Here is a 13,363-nt window from a genome sequence, read left to right as displayed (position 1 = left end):
TTAAGTTAATTACTTACGAAGTTAATTACAACCCAGTGACTTCACCTCTTACTTTCATCCAATCATCTGACATACACTATGACGTCATTGTCTAAGAATAGAAACTTTGTAATGTAAATATATTTTTAAAGTGACTGGTAAGAAAGAACTGGACTGCGTCGCGATTCTCTACGGAAGTAGGCTGGTGAACCATATGAGCTGAGATCATAGCAGAGTGACGACTCGACTACATGTATTGCTGTTGTGAGTACTGTCACGTATAACCATTATTTATAGTATTATGATAATATATAAATTATTCAAATCAAATTATTTCAGCGATCTAAAATGTCAAGTAGTTTTTTGAGTAAATCATTACCACAATTAGTTGCTCAATAATACACATTTCAGTCCGATCAAATTTTCAAACAAATGTAACGATGTGAATGGAGACTGTCAATCCTGATGTAAAATAGTTGTGGTACATCAAAGAGCATGATGAGGGCGCTGTCATGTGCACTTGATACGCTTCGGAAAATCTTGTTACCATGGTTACAACTCTCTTGTCAACAACTGAGTTTTAAATGGAAAGTTTTCGATGCGCATGAGTACGGCACATGGAAATACGTGTATGTATTAACCTGAAGCTTGCCCTTTGAACTGGCGATCGATACATAACTAAACAGGTAAGCTGTGGACTACTCGAATAAATGCACTATCACGACTTGCCTATACTCATAACTAGAACGATAACCTTTACGTTTCTTACTAGACTCCAGAACAAAGCTTGAACATACATCGACATGCCTCCTAAGAAACCAGTAGCCAAGGCAGGTAGTAAACCAGCTGCAAAAAAACCCGCTGCAAGTAAAGCCCCGGCGGTAAAGAAAGCCACCTCGTCTGGAGCAGGGGCTGCTGCTGCCGCCGCACCACCAGGTAAGCTTACTGCTTGTTTGTTGTATGCATGGGTGATACTGTGTACAGGCCTATAGTGAGTGGCCTTGCAAAAAATTATCACACGAGTGCTTTTGAGCATATAATATTGAGGCCTATATCACATATAAACCACCTGTAAGATTTACGTGAAAGAAATAATACACGTAACGCGATAGTTGTGTGAAATAGACCATGGGTATTGTTATAGTAATAAGCCGTGAATCATTTGTGGGAACAATCAGTCATTGTGTCTCATAAGTCACAGTACATTGGTTTTGCCCTATGATTCGGTATATACTTTCCTATGCTATACACATCAACGGAAATGTCAGACTGCTATCTTTTGAATATATTAAAAATAAACTACTAATGTGTTATGTGACATTTGCCCCCCCCCCCCAAATTCTTATTATTGTACATACACCATCACTGTACAATGGTATCTATTTGACATCTACTTTGAAACTGTGGTTGGTATGCATTGCGTAAGTACTATCTATATGTGCTCGCGTTCTGACAACGATGAGTCATGTATTTTACGCCAAAAGAATAGTCCGGGGGTGCTCGCCCTATTTAGGACTCATGACGAACTTGAGTTGACGTAAATTGTACTGTGTGAACTAGGTATACCATTGTTTGAGATATACGTTGTCTGAACATGAACATACTTGGGCATACGTGTGACACAGTAACCATAGAGATGAAGAACGACCTCCATCCCCGGCCCCCATCTCTGACAACCATTTTGTTTGACCCTACATCATGCATGAACGAATGGCCATGAGTTCATGATACGACTCTTTCACTACCCTCCATTTTTTCATTGTTATTAGGTCCCTATTATCACACACATATACAAAGAGGAGACGATTTAGACTTTAGGACTACAATAGAAAAAAAAGCAACGATGTGGTGCTGATTATCTGACCATACCTACGTATACCTTTCGATGCTAGACACCTTGATTCAAGTTTAAGTCGTATCTTAAATATATATATAGAAATTAGTGAAAATGACTTGAAAATCGGAAGATGAAAATATAACAACTCAAAACAATATAGATTTCTTGACCTTCGGAAAATACAAATTAAAGAACTTTTGATACAGACGCTAGCTGTAGTACTCTTGATGAAATGTGTCCAATCGGAACCATGTTGTTTTGTATTTGGATTTTACCAAATTGTACGTTGCACATGATGACAATTTCGGTAATGTATCCTGTGTTCGTAAGGAAGCGCTCTCAGCTGGCACATGACATGTACATGAGAAATAACTCATTAATAATTCAGAAATGTAATTCCATATATTATATATACTTTGAACTGAATAACTAAAGGAAATTGACTCGTAATCTACTATACATCACTACGGAAGTCACAATCTAAACACAAATCGTACTAAAATTGCTACCAATAAAACTGAATCTAAGTGTTTTTACAAATTGTAATACCCAGATGTCTGTTCATTTCAGCTAAGAAACCTGAAAAAGTTGGTATTGAGATTAACATAAAACAGTTACTAGCGGTGTTAAATGATGAAGATGGCAAAATGAAGGCAACAGGAAAGTAAGAACCTTTTATATTGTCTCATTAATTTATGCATAGTATGCTAATGAGAAAGCAAATGCAGTTGATAACAGGAATCTTTTTTCCCACCAAAAAGCAAAAGTTGGCTAATTTTTCACATTTCATTATAACCTTGATCCCTCTATCAGCTTCACAATAGATAATTCATATTCACTATGATTCACATTGTTTCATCTCACTCAAGTTTTAAACGAGAAGTCTCTTTGTAGTGATACTTTTTTTGAATAAAACTTAAGTATCTATAGTTCACAAATTAGAATCTAATGCCATGTTATGATTATACTTGATTGATAGAATTTCCCTTATCATTCTTATCATGGTAGTCAATCTCAATTTTCAGAGTCTTGTGGTAAGTATTTTTGAGGCCAGTGATGTATCATTTACATTATAGTTTTAGGAATTTCATTTATGAATTGCAATTTTCAAGTCCTATAAGCTTAATATATCGATTTTGTTTTGATAGTGCAATGAAAATTTTATGACATGCCTCTAGCTCTGTTGCTCTTTTTACTTCTGCACTAAATTCAATGACATTCTGTTGTATATACTTGTAGGTACCCACTTGTGATTGACAAATCAGGACGTGCTGCTACATTCCTGAAATACCAATATGCCAATTATATGCAGGCTGTCAACCCAGCTGACATGCAAGCAGAGAGTCTAAGGAAGGCACTGATTGGTGCAATAAGGTAAACTTAGGACAGTGTTTTCACATACATACATACATACATACATACATACATACATGCATACATACATACATACATACATACATGCATGCATACATGCATTCATGCATACATGCATGCATACATACATACATACATGCATACATACGCACACACCATCACACACACACACACACACACACACACACACACACACACATACGTACACGGACCTGACTACATGTATATCCATATGTATGTGTTTGAAGTCATTTTTACATGGATCTTGACATTGTTAATTTTTAATGATAATGATAATGATAGGGATAACTGAAATTTAATATGTACATATTTAACCAAAGATAACTTCTTAATAAGTGTATTATTTTCAGATATGGTAAACCTTTAACTATTGACATGGTAGAGTCAGATATGTATGAAAACCTTGGAACTCAACTAAATGAGGTTCAACAGGGACTATTGGACACTATCATCTCTAAAGAAATATTGAAAGAAGAAAAGTAAGTAACAAATCTTACTATAAGCAGGTGTAAAATACAGTAGAAGCATATATGTATTTAATCTATGGAGTCAGTAATGGAGAAGTAGACTATAATTAAATATCATAAACCTGATTGTTATTGTCGACTTCCACTGTTCCTTCTGCCTCTCTTCATCATGCATGAATGTGTGTTTGTGTGCGTGTGTATGTGTGTACATGTACATGCATGCATGCGTGCGTGCGTGTGTGTGCATGCGTAGGCATGTTTGCATGTATGTATGTATGTATGTATGTATGTATGTATGTATGTATGTATGTATGTATGTATGTATGTGTATGTATGTATGTATGTATGTATGTATGTATGTATGTATGTATGTATGTATGTGTGTATGTATGTATGTATGTATGTATGTATGTTAAATCAATAGTTCTGTCTACTAGTATCTGCTGTGTCTGATTATATTTGCATACATTTGTCCATCTATGTCTGACATCCATATCATGTATATACTGCCAGTATTGTGTCATTGTCATACAATTAAATATTGTTTTTTTCTTTATTAATACAGGTATATGTCTCTTGTAAAAGACAGTGATGGTGATGAGTACACAAAAGATTATTTATACAGTAATACTGACAGTTTTCAATTCATAATAGTCACTGAGAAAGAAGACCAGAAGGAGGAGCTCCTAGAGAAATTTTATACTGTCCGAATTCCAGAACAGTAAATGTGTGCTAACATAATATCAACAGATTTAAAATAGCAGATTTGTGAAATTTAGAGTTTGGAATGGATGTTGACATTAAGATTTTACACTTCATAATTAGAGTGATTTTGTACTTACAAAACTATGGATTGACTATGTAACTGCAGCAGGATGCTGCAGCAATGTTGCAGGTTTTAACTTCACTGGCAGAAACCAATAAGAAACTACACATACTACACTTTAACAGTACAGTCTCCAACTGCATTTTGTCTAAATGAAATAAACTAATGTGCCACCATGCAGACATCAAATGCAGACATTAAAACATTGGCACGCACATGTCTATATTTAGTTGCATTATCAGTGGAGAAAATATACTGTATTCAATGTTTTTGCATTGTTTTGCTGTAGTGGAGTTTTTTTCTTACATGCCTTGGCAGTTTGTTGCCATGGTAACATCACATTTTCAGCAATTGCCACTTTTATACTTGATGGAATACAAAACAGGTTTAGTTCACCAAACAGGACTTTCAGAACTTTTAAAATAGTGCTCCCCTTTATTCAAACACCGTCCATAAAGATTATGACTAATGTGTCAATTTTGCATATATTTTTATTATCTTGCAGTATGGTAGTCTGGTACATGTACTTATCAATGTGTGATTAGGTCTATAAGTTGTTATTTAATTCATATCTTTGTCACATGTGTACAGTTGATAATCAACTTCAAAGCAGTACATTCACTTTATAGTGACAACAATATGAAATGTTATTTTACAAAGGGTTATGATGTATGTGTCATTCTTATAGTATAAAATTGCTATTGTGTGGTTTCTAAATGAGAATATAAACTTTAGTATCTAATAAAAAGAAACGTGTGTTGACCAATACCAGTAGTTTGATAGTTCTTAATTATTACTGGTACCATGGTATTGCATCAAATGGGACAGAATTTATTTGTACTAAACTTCATGAAAAGGTTACTGAGGTGTGAAACTAGTTGAAGATTCAAGACATGTTTGTTGTCCTACGAGTACATGTAGAAACACACAGACACACAGACACACATACACACACACACACACACACACACAAACACACATACTTACACAAACACACACACACACATTTGCTGATGAGCGCAGAACGACACATGTATCTTTAGGGACCATCGCACAAATGTCGCACAAGGTCAATAAATGAACATTGTTCGGTTAGGATAAAACCCCTTCCCCCTGAATAAATGTTCACAAGTGTGACATTACAAGTTTATATAGGATGTAAACTATGATGAAAACTGTAGCAGTCACCTCACTATGATCGATGCAATGTAAAAACATGATGGTAAACATGAAGTTCCAACCTTATGAACCTGTTTACTGAGATGATGGTAAACATATCAAAATACTACCGTAAACCCAGCACTGTATCTCACATTAGAATTACATTTTTATCACCTTATCAACATCTCAGTAAGTAAATACAGAAGCTTTTATTACTGAAGGCATGACATTTTTCCAAACTTGGTTAGAAGTGCGAAAATGAAGTTCAACAATCGCATTGATGTCAGACCCCCTCCCCTATGAACAAAGTTCACTTGTTGAGCTTGTGTGACATTGTGTGATGGTCCCTTAGTCTACACCAATGATTGACATAATACAAGCCACAAATTTATTTTGTTAAATAATTTATTAAAACACAACACATATGATTTATCTGACAGCCTGGTGAAAACATTACAATACAATTCATAACAGATTATAAGTAACTATATAAACTGATATGGTGGTAAAGTACAAAATACATCAACTATATTAGCTGTACTGAAGAAACTCTTTGAAGTGACACAAACTGAGTTTAAAAACTATTTTTTTATTCAGGTGGGAAATACATAAAACCTTGATTAAACTAGATAATGTTAATATTGATGCATGACTTCTAAGGTGTTTCAATTCACTTGTTGGCATCGTTAGCACAGTTGATGACACAATAGTATTTTTCTCAATGTTTTGGAATATGCATACTAAATAGTGTCATAGAAGCTATGTGATTGAACCCTAAAGCACTAGGTAAAGTTGCATGAGGTGACTCCCTAACACTAAGACAAATTGCATGAGGTGACCCCCTAGCTCTGAGTAAAGTTGTACGATTTAACCCAAAAGCGCTATGTAAAGTTGATCCTTCAAAAGTGTGGTTATCTTTATTTTGCCACAGATACCATCATCTGAGACCTTACCAGTCACCTTATTTACTTAATAGCTGAAGAATTTTGTAAGCTGACACACATATATATGCTCTAATCACTTCAGTGAGTAACCTGTAATACTACAGGTACAGAAGCAAACATGAACCCTCTCCCACACCCCCATCCCTCTCCCATATCCCCACCACTTTCCCACACCACCACCCGTCTCACATAGCCCCACCCCCAAAATGTAGAAATGCAGCACATGCCCCTTTAAAGAACCAAAAACAACTTAATAATGTTTACCATGCTTCTACCCTAGCCATGTGTTATGTACTATAATTTTACCCTCTAGCATAAGATAGTTGTATGACTTAATCTGTAAAGATGCACTAACTGCACCTGGAATGTTTTCTTTTTTTCTTCTTTTAAAAAAAAATGTTTTATAAGGTACAATATCTCACTCATAATATCATACACAGTGAACAGTATTGCATCCCCTGTGGGTGAACATTTTGTTTTGTCTCTGCATACATGATAAATCAAAGCAAATTAACTTTTGGGTCCGCACCCAAAAAACAGTGCCCTCAATGGCTATTTTCAATTTTGTACTGCTTATGGATGATATCAACCACTGATTAACATGTACATTGTCTAATTATTGGTATTTTAAGAATTTTCAATGAATTTGATACGATTGTCTGATTGAAAATGATACTTCAGTTACAACTATTGCCACAAACTTGCCACTACACTACATACAGATAATATTGACCACTATTTAACCAATACAATGTCTTTTTTATAAGTAGTTGACTAATTTATAGCGAATATATCTATGGTTATTTGTTGAAAAAAAATGTCCCAATTGCAGTTAGTGCAGAGAGTAAAATTGGCAATTTGACCCCCTAACATGGAGATTTGAACCCAAGGAAAAGGTAACGTTGCATGAGGTGACCCCCTAGCACTAGTAAAGCTGTAACATTTAACCCCCAAGCATTACCGGTATGTAAAGTTGCATGAGGTGACCCCTAACACTACACACACTTCTATTCCAAGTTTGAACAAATATAAATATAAATATTACACATTGTCCCCAAAAATTGTTGAAAAAAAATCTATGAAAAAAGATTCATAATGTAACAGTATATATCCCTTTGTCTTGACTAACAAATTTGTTATAAGTTCCTATTTTGAAGATATCAACAACTGTGGTAAATTAAGATCATGAAGTCATATAAAAAACAACAACCCATTTTTGATGTATAACACAATAAAAATTGAAACAGTCTGAATCCTTTGGGACAATATCACATAACTGAGAACAGCAGAAAGACAAGAAATACAGGTACACAAAAGTACTACTGTTATAAAGCAGTGTATTTTATAACATTAAAGTTTGAAGTTTTGAGATTTGCCCTTCATGTTACAAGTAGGACATAAAACTAACAATGCTGTCATAGGTAACAATGCTCCATATATGTACAAGGCAAGAATTGTAAAAGACAAAAGTATTCATTGAACTCAACTACAGATGGCGCTATAGTGCAGCAATACTATCATCCAACCAAACACTATTTGCTGTCACGTAGTAAATCCTCAGAGCTTAATTCTGGTGCTGAACTCCATCTTTTATGATTAGACAAATTTTGCAATTCTATTTCATTAACTTTGTCCTGTCTGGTCTTAAGAAGTTTTCCACCTGTGAATCCAATGAGACCACCTCCTATAGCAGCGGCCATTCCTAGTTTAGCACCAGCTAGTAATCCTACAGGACCCCCTACAACTCCACCTATCATAGCACCAGCCACAGGAAACATCATGGCCTTGTATTTGGCAGCCTGTAATTGATATACAAAGGTAAATAGGTATACAGCTGATGGACATCTTCGGGGCTTTTTAGAATTTATTGATAATTGCTAGAATCATTACCGTAATAAGGATTGTACATAAGGTAAAAGATCTTAAGAATGGTATATGCATTAAGCCATGTGTGTGTGTGTGTGTGTGTGTGTGTGTGTGTGTGTGTGTATGTGTGTGTGTGTGTGTGTGTGTGTGTGTGTGTTTTGATATATCTGTGTACATGTGCATGCATGAAGTTAGGCAGACATATCACAATTTGGTACAGAAGTGTAATGTACACATGGTACAATGTATGTGATCCCATACTTAACATAACTATATAAACAAGCGACGTTGCGGTTCAAATAGCGCCACTGTTTTTGCTTTTATTTTGTTACATAAATGGGTCAAAACAGATTTTTTTAGCATGCACAGTGTGCACCTTGACTTTGAAATTCACCTGGTCATGTGCACACAATATTTCAGTTAAAGTTTGTCTATTACATATTAGATTGGAGCAATAAATGACGCCAAGATTGAATTCAAAATGAAATTTATGATGAAAACATTTTAAATATATATTATTTTGCTACACCGACTACAAACTTACCTTTCCTAAATGCAATACACCCTGTTGTACATGACCATGTGCACTCTCTACATTATCTACGATGCTATCAACCTGTTCTTGCTGGTCCTGAAAAAAAAAGAACACTCAGGGTAACTCATTATCACTAAAGCTCAAATGTATGTGTGTGTGTGTGTGTGTGTGTGTGTGTGTGTGTGTGTGTGTGTGTGTGTGTGTGTGTGTGTGTGTGTGAAATACACAATCACAGTAAACAAATGTTAAATAACCAATTCTAAAAACATATGAGGCAAGTTAACATGAAGGTATGAAGGTTTATCATACATCAACTGAGATATCAGAAAAAGGGAATAGCAAAAAATGTTGATGTCTCATCACGAGGAGGGCTGATGTGAAGCCCTTGAAAAGGTATATGGTAAGATCAAGTTTGTTCAGTGAACTCTGACCTTACTCATGACCTAATTGCATAATTTAAGCAGTGTATACTTACATGTACCATTGCTGAGAAGTCATGAATCATTGTATTCAATTCTACCAAGTCATCTTTTAAGTTATACCAAGATTCTTTAGCCTCACTTTCTTGTCTGAGTTGTACTTGTAATTGCTGCTGAGATTGACCTTGACTTTGACCTTGACTTTGACTTTGACTACGGCTTTGTTGTGTTGCTAATAAAGGCTGGGAAGCATTATATGATGGTTCTGATGATGGTTCTGAAAAGCAATAGATCATATTATGGTTATCAGCTTGGTATTCTTTGAAAGAAACATAATTGTAAAAGGGGTTCACAGAGGGAAAATGAGGGTTAAAACATTAGTTATGAATGTTAATTGCACTATGTACACAAACTACATGTAAAACAACCCTACAAGTTTATATAATCTCAACCAGGATGGTTTTGCATTTACATGTATGACAGTTAATGCAACAAAGTCACTTGTGTTAACAAATTACTTAATTTCTTGATATCTTTAGTTACATTCATACACTCACCACACCATCCTGACTCCTACACATTTGACATTTATTTATTTCTTATTTTCTATAGCGTCCTTTCTGTTATAAAAATATTCAAAAGTGCTGAACAATGATTAAAATATTGAAAGCATTGGGAAATGAAATAGAATTAAATACAAGTACGTCAGCTACATCAGGTAGGAGTTAGGAGGGATTTAGTGTTCTGTTATTGTTAATGGTTGAAGTCTGCATATGGGTACAACTTTTGACAGAGCATAATACATAGGAGTCTTTTAGCTACCAAACACCTGTCAATCATTGACATCAGCTTTTTAATATTGACATGAACAGTAATGCCCTAAGTTAAAGGCGAATGTTGAGTTTATAAAAGGTAGAGAGCAAAAACAGTTATGTGGCTGATCTAGAGCTACATAAAGGGTTCACATGATCTCCATCATCATAGCAACAATTTCTCAAAACTCACCATCTGTTTCATCAGGTGATGCAATATAACTAAAAGGCTGGTCATCGTTACCATGTAAATCAATAAAATTCATAACAGCAGCAATGGCTTCCTCTTTTATTCCTTGAATTCTTTCATCAAATCTCTCCAAATCTTCTTCTCGTATCTGATTTCTTGTTTTTTCCATCTCACGTACATTTGCCTTGAGTTGCTATGGTAACAAAATAAACAAATTCAAGGTGATTGTATTTAAACATACAAAGAATACACAGGTTTTCTATTGACTTGACAATAAATGTCTAGTTTTCCTGTAACATCATTGTATACCTGTATGTAAATGTATGCAAATGAGTATGTAAATGGAATGTAAATGGTATGCAAATGAGTATGTAAATGAGTATGCATTCATATCTTATGCACGAAATTGCTTGATCGCATTATATCAAAATGATTTTTACAGATATTTTACTGTTTGAATAAACATGTAATAACAGCAAAACCACAGGACATGTGATTGCCAGTGTGGGTACTCAGGGATATGTGTACCCTTGCACTGTTACAGAGAACATCAAAAGTACTTGCATACATATTCAGAGTATACACACCCACACTAATACGTCATGGAGTTTTGTCATAGCATTACTAGACTAAACTAGTAGACACTATATAACAGAGCCTCGAAATATTTGACTACTAGTGGGGTATTTGTACAATAACTTGTAATATTCTCTGTGGTCATACTGTCAGTTGAAAGCATAAGTAAGTGCAGTCAATCAGATGATATGTACATGTGTTGTGTACTTACCTGAACTGTACGACTTGCATTGATTAACTCTACATTTAGTTTCTCCCATTCTTGTAGCCTCTGATACTGGTATGAAATGAAATAACAAAACATCAAATATCACACTGATATCATGACAAGTTATCTGTTGAGAAACACAATTACCCAATACAAAAAGAGTGTGTTTTCCCCATGAAATAATGATACAGTTGTGGGATATTTGCATATCAGAATTACACTTATGTAAATTAGTACTCTTTGTTTCCAGGAAACAGAATATAGGATTTTACGTCTCAATGCAGATATCACAAGATATGCAAATATGCCTAACAACAACGACTGTCAAACTTGTGATTGCAGTCAAGCTTTCGCAGTGGCCATGTGTGATGACATTGAGAACAATAGTGTTGCTAAACATTTGACACTTTCAGCTTGACCACCCTCAAGTGGTTGCTATGGATGCAATGGCTCATGTGGGATCTCATGAGATCTGCCGCGAGATGAAAAATGGCTTATTGGGTGGTCAGACCATAGCTCCACTGTCTATGGTCAGACCTAATATATAATGAAACCAAGATGCTCGAGTAAGCCATCTTAAAATTTAGTGGACAAACTACACCACCTAATTAGCCCTATTAACTCAAAAAGTTTGTTTTGTGATTTGGTTTGTTCATAGACAGAATAGAGAGGAAGATCAAGTATGATCAACAGATATACATTTACAAATTACATTCAAGCTAAGGAGTTGTGACTAGATTAGTGATAGGCAGATAGTTAGAATTAAGACTCCCTAGCATAAACTTGATTTGAATAATCTGCAATGAGTAAATTCTGTTCTGCATGTGTCCAATTTCTGTTATGAAGACACCATATTCTTCTTTCAATATGAAAGTGAAGTCTTAAACATAATGATATAATGGCATTCTTGTATGTGATGTCTGTATTTTTTAACAAACTGAACACTGTCTTGGTTATACACAAAATCTGTTTTGATAGTGTTACCTTGCTTTGTAAGCAGTTGAAATTGAAGGACATACAAGTTTACAACTTTTAGTCTTTAGTAATATAAATAACTTACACTGCTGTCTTGAACAATATCAATGTATACACAATTTCAATGCATGTACAGGAATGTGTTTGTAGTCGCTCACCCAAAATGTATATTGTCAATCGTTTTTCACTCAGGTACGAAGTTAGCGGGTCAGCCCCCCCCCCCTCCCGCAGCACACACCTGATTTATATAAACGATAACATTGGCTCTGTCTTCAGCAACAGGTTTTGACTTAGAATATGGATTAGATATTCGACTTTACTACATAAAAGACATTGTACATATGAGCCATTTATAATTAATATACCTGAATACATTTAAAAACAACAGATATGATCATACGAAATATTTCTTTATCGTTACCTTTTCTATATTGTGCCTGTGTTGGGATAGCCTCTCCAGGTCGGTGGGAATGGCCACCTTTGTAAACATGCGAATCGCATGTTCCAGCCGTTTGATTGGTTGTTTTGGCATATCGTCGTCTTCGTGAGTTATTTTGGGACTGCCACTATATTCAAATGTTGCCATGACAAATAAATAATGTTCTAGTGACAGAAATAAACCGCTATGGAAACGAAAGGTGTGATCTTTCACTGGACATCACAATGGTTTACACTTCTTTCGTTTTCGATGTTGTTTTCACAGTTGCGTCACGCTTGACCTCGCGGATCTTCGTCATGAGATAACAGTCACAGCCACCACCGATACGCGGTAAGACTCATACGCTCGCAATAAATTACGACTATCGTAAATGTCGCAGCCGTCTGTTTTCACTTCCTTGATCTTATTCCCACACTGGTGGTTAGAATATACTACGATTGTTAGTCTTACTAATGGAAGTAGCTGTGCACCAAAACACCCAAAAAGTATCAAAACCGTGAACTTGTTTTGGGACGTTGTAAACACGGAAGTACTCAAAATGTCCTCTGCTACGCAGGCGCTCAGGTGACTGTTGCATTGTGGGAACTTGAGTGGCTGTACTACTATTCTACAAACCGAAAGTAATATTACAATTTGCAATTCAAGAAGTAAGTAAAGTGGCTTAATTGCTTTTTATGGAAAACATATACACTAAGGGGACGTTTGTAGACAATTCTAAGCAACACATTTTTGTT

At 35.3% G+C, this 13,363-nt stretch overlaps 2 protein-coding genes across 2 annotated transcripts; one reads left to right on the top strand and one right to left on the bottom strand.

Annotated features, from left to right (window-relative positions):
• The first annotated feature begins 167 nt into the window (after nucleotides 1-167).
• Nucleotides 168-5,208, top strand: LOC144450865 (IQ motif and ankyrin repeat domain-containing protein 1-like). Its single transcript, XM_078141608.1, has 6 exons — nucleotides 168-243; nucleotides 752-915; nucleotides 2,387-2,480; nucleotides 3,056-3,190; nucleotides 3,562-3,690; nucleotides 4,244-5,208. The coding sequence occupies exons 2-6, from the start codon at nucleotides 783-785 to the stop codon at nucleotides 4,401-4,403; spliced, it is 651 nt and encodes a 216-aa protein (XP_077997734.1). The 5' UTR covers nucleotides 168-243; nucleotides 752-782; the 3' UTR covers nucleotides 4,404-5,208.
• A 1,793-nt stretch (nucleotides 5,209-7,001) lies between these two features.
• LOC144450672 (syntaxin-17-like) lies at nucleotides 7,002-13,174 on the bottom strand. The gene is made up of 6 exons (XM_078141325.1): nucleotides 12,612-13,174; nucleotides 11,219-11,284; nucleotides 10,435-10,624; nucleotides 9,486-9,706; nucleotides 9,020-9,106; nucleotides 7,002-8,408 (listed from the first exon to the last, which is right to left on the bottom strand). Exons 1-6 carry the CDS (start codon nucleotides 12,774-12,776, stop codon nucleotides 8,142-8,144), a joined length of 996 nt encoding a protein of 331 aa, XP_077997451.1. The 5' UTR covers nucleotides 12,777-13,174; the 3' UTR covers nucleotides 7,002-8,141.
• Nucleotides 13,175-13,363: the final 189 nt, after the last annotated feature.

Source organism: Glandiceps talaboti, chromosome 20, assembly GCF_964340395.1.
Source record: "Glandiceps talaboti chromosome 20, keGlaTala1.1, whole genome shotgun sequence".
Taxonomy (NCBI): Eukaryota; Metazoa; Hemichordata; class Enteropneusta; family Spengelidae; genus Glandiceps; species Glandiceps talaboti.
The sequence above is the reverse complement of the archived record's forward strand: the minus strand, read 5'-3'. Positions and strand labels throughout refer to the sequence as shown.

Excerpts from the sequence above, each read along its gene's own strand:
- LOC144450865 (XM_078141608.1), top strand. The coding sequence starts at position 783 with ATGCCTCCTAAGAAACCAGTAGCCAAGGCAGGTAGTAAACCAGCTGCA. Across the intron at positions 916-2,386 it reads TGCTGCCGCCGCACCACCAG|CTAAGAAACCTGAAAAAGTT; the intron begins GTAAGCTTACTG and ends TGTTCATTTCAG. Across the intron at positions 3,691-4,243 it reads GAAATATTGAAAGAAGAAAA|GTATATGTCTCTTGTAAAAG; the intron begins GTAAGTAACAAA and ends TTATTAATACAG.
- LOC144450672 (XM_078141325.1), bottom strand. The coding sequence starts at position 12,776 with ATGGCAACATTTGAATATAGTGGCAGTCCCAAAATAACTCACGAAGAC. Across the intron at positions 11,285-12,611 it reads ACAGGCACAATATAGAAAAG|TATCAGAGGCTACAAGAATG; the intron begins GTAACGATAAAG and ends ATTTCATACCAG. Across the intron at positions 9,107-9,485 it reads ACTTCTCAGCAATGGTACAT|GACCAGCAAGAACAGGTTGA; the intron begins GTAAGTATACAC and ends TTTTTTTTTCAG.